General features: G+C 64.6%; 1 protein-coding gene across 1 annotated transcript in view; it reads left to right on the top strand.

Moving 5' to 3' along the window:
• The window catches only part of FBRSL1 (fibrosin like 1), a gene marked incomplete at its 5' end in the record, with an annotated part of 71,813 nt that overhangs the window by 58,359 nt on the left and 8,227 nt on the right, over positions 1-5,227 (top strand). Inside the window, 5 exons of the mRNA XM_006910044.1 lie at positions 1,034-1,163; positions 2,974-3,051; positions 3,238-3,321; positions 3,592-3,796; positions 5,153-5,223. Of these exons, the coding sequence (XP_006910106.1) occupies positions 1,034-1,163; positions 2,974-3,051; positions 3,238-3,321; positions 3,592-3,796; positions 5,153-5,223 (568 nt within the window). The remainder of the gene's footprint in view (positions 1-1,033; positions 1,164-2,973; positions 3,052-3,237; positions 3,322-3,591; positions 3,797-5,152; positions 5,224-5,227) is intronic.

Here is a 5,227-nt window from a genome sequence, read left to right as displayed (position 1 = left end):
ACTCTTTCCTGGGAGCACACGTTGAGCACCTGCTGTGTGCCTGAGTCTCAGCCCTGAGCAAAGGGGACTGAAGGCGCCCAGGTGCTTCTGTGTCCTCTGGAGGGACAGACAACGAATGAGAGCGTAGCCGGGCACGAGGCCGTTGCTGTCCCAGCACGGTGGGGGACCTGGGCGAGTTCCCCGAATGACGCAGGGAAGAGGCCACCACGAGAGATCAGGGACCCTCCGTTGGGCAGCGGGCGGGGTGGGCAAGGCAGGGGGAGGTGAGAGGCCCTCACAGGGGATCAGGATGGGGGCAGGCGGCCCCCGTATCACAGAAGGGCCCTAACACCTGTCACTGCCATCCCAGGTAACACGTTACCTGCACGCGTGGTACGTAACGTCGTCCTGCCCTCACGTGCTGTGAGAGCCAAGTCAACGAAGAGGGCTTATCTCAAAACACTGCTTCACTGTGCACCTGCTTCTGTGGGACCCCCCAACCCCCCAAAGGCACAGTGAAGGGGTCGGTGTTCCTCACGGGGCAGTACTGGGGCCACAGAGCACCGCACACCATGCCACCAGCACGGGAACTGCCGTTGTCAGCTCTCAGCGTAGACAGTGGCAGGCACCAGACGGCCAGGACGGACTCTGTCCCTCTGCTGCCTGTGGCCACTGTGACAAAGAGACATTTAGATTTTAATACACTAAATTCAGGTATTGGAAAACTAGTGAGCAAACTCAGAACAACATGAGTGTGTGAATCTATCTTTTCAACTCAGTTTTCAAAGTTGAAATACAAGGTCTTTCCAATGGAAACAGTGTCCAAGTTGAGAGTGCTTTAAGTTCACTGAAACACCAGTCAGCAACTTCTAGATCATGAGTTGTGAGGACAGCGTTTGGGTTGCCCTGGGCCAGGTGGAACAGCCCCGGGGTGAGTCACCTGTTCCCGTGGCGGGTGGGGTCGCCCCCTGGTGCTGTCCCAGCTGTGGGCTTGCCCGAATAGGACAGGCCCGGCCCCCTGGGCAGGCAGCCCTGGACACGCTCTGCCTCGCAGGTGCACCTGGACCCCCACAAGCTGGAGGTGGGCGCCAAGCTGGACTTGCTCAGCAGACCCCCTGCCCCGAGCCTGCTCGCGGGATTCCACTACCCGCAGGACCTGGCCCGGCCCCTCTTCCCCAGCTCTGGTAAGGCCGCTTGGGGCCAGGTCCCCCGGGGCAAGGGAGGGGGTGGCCGCTGCACTGGCTGTTCTCACCTTTTACGTCCAGCTGCAGCGTCGGCAGGAGGCTTGGCCACGTGGGCTGCCGGCCACTGTGTCCTCCAGAGGACCCTCCCCAGAGCTGGCCTGAGCTAGCCTGCGCCCTTCTGGGGCCTTCTGTTCCCGACACCCCCCCTCTGACCCCCTCCTCCCAGGAAGTGTTTGGCTTTTCACAGAATGGCAGGAAACTGCTTGAGACCCCTGTGCTCACCCCTGCGGCAGCCACACCACAGTCTGGCCGTGTCAGGGTTTCTAGAAGCACCCCAGGACTGAGCATGTCACCCCCATGGCTAAGATGCAGGCCTGAGCACTGCCCCCTGGTGTTCTTCTCTGGGCGAGGAGCTGTGGCAGCCTAGGGACCCCACACCCCAGCTCTTACTGGGCTATGGAGGCACCTCTGCCCCCATGAACCAAAACTACACTCCGAGCGTTTACACCGCTGAACAGCACAGACCGCTTTATGCACGAGGAACACGGGCACGTGAGCTGGAGGGGACACAGCCTGTTGTCCGGGCGCCCAGACGCCAGCCCTTGCCAGCGTGGACATCTCAGCCTGCACTGGGAGCTGTCACCTCCGCGGAGGGCCCTCCCTGACCGCCCGCTAGTCCTCCCCTTAGGTGCCCTCACCGCCACCCACTGCCGCCCCGCACGTGGTCTGTGGGGAACCCTGGCTGCGGCCAGGGCGATGGGCGTGGACGGGGCACCCAGGCTGGCCTTGCGAGAATGGGGCTCTTTGCAACACCCTTGTGTCCTGAGCAGAGGGGTCTCCCAGGTGTCTGGGTCCCCTGGAGGGCTGACCCATCTGTGCCCAGGTCCCTGGTGCCTGGGCAGCCCCTCTCTGTACCCCGGAGCCCGAGGTGCCTACTCACCCCTGGCCCCGTCTGCTCTGCCGCCCCCTCCCCTGGCACACGCCCTCCTGGTCCCCCCCACACTCGTGAGTGTCGTCCTGCCCTGGGCTGTGGCATGTCCTCACTGCGTTCACACCGCCGTCCTCCCCTGCCCCCGTGGGCTGCACGCCGGGAAGGTCCACGTCGGCCCTTTCCTGGTGCTGCGCCCCCTGCATTCCGCACCTGCACCCTGCATCTGACAGTCTCCTGGGCACTGGAGTCAGCCAGGTTCTGATTTCTGGGGCGGTTTCTTTGGCCTGAGAGTCATTGAGAAGTGGCTAACATGATAACAGGGTATGGGGGCGAGACACTGTGCGTCCAGTGACGTGGTCAGGGTCCCCCAGGAGGGAGCTGGAGAGACAGGACACCACGTACCGTCTACTAGAACCCACCCTCTAGAGCGGAGGGCCCCCCCGCCTGGCTGCCCTCGAGGTTTGGCTCTGGGGCTGTCGGGAACCAGGGCTGATGCCACGGTGACACTTGTGGTCTGCAGCCGGGGGCACCACTAGAGAAGCTGCTGTTTTTAGCAGCTGTGACAGGCCGCTGTCCACTTGAACCCAAGCCCAAAGCCCGTTAGGTAACCAGGACCATCCGTTGGCTTCTGTTGGCCACAGGTCACTGAAGGCCAGGTCCCCACCTTCTCTCTGAACTGCACCGCGGTCAGCACCTCCTCCCTGCCCCCCACGGGGTCCTCTGTGTTTGGGGGAGGAGGCTAAAGCCCCCCTCCTGCCTGGTCCCATCCTTTGAGTGGGAGCTAGCTGTTCCCAGGGGAAGTCGGGGAACCCCCACCCCAGGAACAAGCCACAGACAAGGCGCCAGGTGCACCGGGCTCCACCAGCCTGCCTCCCCCAGGTATCACGCATCCCGCCACCAACCAGCTTGGACCCTCAGCCCACCCCGGCAGCTTCCTGTCCACTGGTCACCTCACAGGTGGGTGCCCCCTGAGGTCCATGTGATCTGGATTGCCTTTGCAGATCTCAGGGCTGGGGGACACAGGTGGGCAGGGTGGTGGCCCCGAGGACCACGGGCCCTCAGGTTGTGTAGTTGGCACGGGAGCCGCAGGGAAGGGCATGGGTGGGAGCCTCGCAGGCCCCTGAGCCCCGGCTGCCCCCACAGACCCTTTCAGCAGACCGAGCACCTTCGGAGGCCTGGGGGCCCTGGGCAGTGCCGCCTTCGGAGGCCTGGGCAGCCATGCACTGAGTGAGTGACCCCTGCATGCCTGCTCGCCCTGTGCACACACGTCCTGCCCACACACACAAGTGAACTCGGACGTCCACGAGCACACGAGTGAACACGGGCTCCCTCTGCTTGTACCATGATGCTTGTGTGTTCCCCTCTGGCCGTCCCCCAGGACACACATCACAGGGCTGGCCTGGGATCTGGGGACTGTGTGCTGCTCCCTAGCAGCCCTGCAGTTTCAAGGGGGACACGGGGAGGAGGGGCAGCCGGCTCAGACCCCTGCCTCCCCAGCTGCAGGCGGCAGCATCTTCTCTCACAAGGAGGGCTCCACGCTGCACAGCCTGCCCAGCCCCCACGAGGCCTGGAACCGGCTGCACCGCGCACCCCCCTCCTTCCCCACGCCGCCCTCCTGGCCCAAGCCCGTGGACTCCGAGCGGGTCTCGGCCCTGACCAACCACGACCGAGAGCTGGACAAGGGCCGTGAAGAGCGGGAGCGGTAAGTAGGGCCCCTTGCAGCCTCCTGGCGGGGAGAAAGGCCAGGGCAGGTGGACCCCTTGTGGGTGGCATCTGGGCAGGATCCATCAGGGTCAGGGGTGGTCCCTGGGGAGGCTGCACTGTGGGCTTGTTACCCACACTGGGGCCTCCAGGGGGAGGTCGGGTCAGGTGGGCATGGAGCCAGCCAACACTCCTGGCTCTGGGTGGGCAGAGGATGCTGCTGCTCCACCAGGGCATAGGGCCTGGGAGGTACATTTGCGGGGAGCCCCCGGGCCAGGGGGACAGGCACTGAGCCTGCCTGCCTGGGGACTGGGGAGGTGGGGATTGGTAGCAGCATCGGACCCGAGAGTCCTTGAGGAGTCATGGGCTGGCTGGGAGGTCAGTGGCAGAGGACTCCCGGCCGGCCCGTCCACCCGGATCCTCTCCCCCGACTTTCCCCCAGAACCCCAAATTTGGGGCACTTCCCTCGTGGGTGCTGCTGCATGCGAGGCACTGTCGGCGTGCTGGGGTGCACGTGGCAAGGTCAGGGGAGGGTCAGGCAGCAGAGGGGGCACTTAGAGTTAGGGGAGAGGGTGGGAACATGTCACGGAACTAGGAGGGACGCTAGGGAGGAGCCTGGGGGCTTGTCCTCCCGTCCACTCCCACAACCAGCACTTCCTGCAAGGGTCGGATCTCAGGGTCTGGGGACTTTGAGCCAGGGAAGCCCCGTGGGGACCTCAGAGGGCGTCAAGGGAGCAGGTGCAGTGCTGAGGGGGACAGGGGGACAGGGGCGGCTGGGGACTCCTGAGGGACAGAGAGCCAGAGCCTGTGTCTGACCCACTGAGGTCCTCTTCGCAGTGGTCCTCAGCCAAGGCCACGGTGCACATGCCAGCCCAGGGGGCCACCCTGCCTTCCCCGGACCCAGGGGCCCAGAGCTGGACTGTGGTTGGGTGGGTGGAACTGGTCAACTGCAACTGAGGCCACACTCCCTCAGCGAGGAAGGAACTCCGGGCCCCTGTCCCTGAGTGGACATGGCCCCGGTGAAGCTCCCTGGGGGTCCGTCCCCACCCAGGAGGCTGCGCCCAGGTTCCCCGGAAACCTCGGGTTCTGCTGCCGAGCGGGTTTGCAGATCCACGGGGGACAGGAGGTGTGCGGTATTGGGGGACTGTCATGTGGGTACAGCTTTGTCGCCAGCATGTACCGCTCGGGGGTGGAGTGCTCAAGGGACTGCCCCCCCGAAGACTCTGAGGTCACTGGTGGGCGATGGCCACACTGCACTGAGATAGGAACTTGGTGGCAGACAGCTTGCTTTGGGGTGTCCTGTCACCAGAACTGGCACCCTGTCCAGAGACTGAGCGAGGGTGTTTGTCACTCCCAGGGACCTCCTGGAGAAGACGCGCCTGCTGAGCCGGGCCTCGCCGGCGGCTGCCGTGGGCCACGCGGTTAGCGGCCT

The sequence above is a fragment of the Pteropus alecto genome, unplaced genomic scaffold (genome assembly GCF_000325575.1).
Source record: "Pteropus alecto unplaced genomic scaffold, ASM32557v1 scaffold213, whole genome shotgun sequence".
Classification (NCBI taxonomy): Eukaryota; Metazoa; Chordata; class Mammalia; order Chiroptera; family Pteropodidae; genus Pteropus; species Pteropus alecto.
This window is presented reverse-complemented; position numbering and strand designations above follow the sequence as displayed.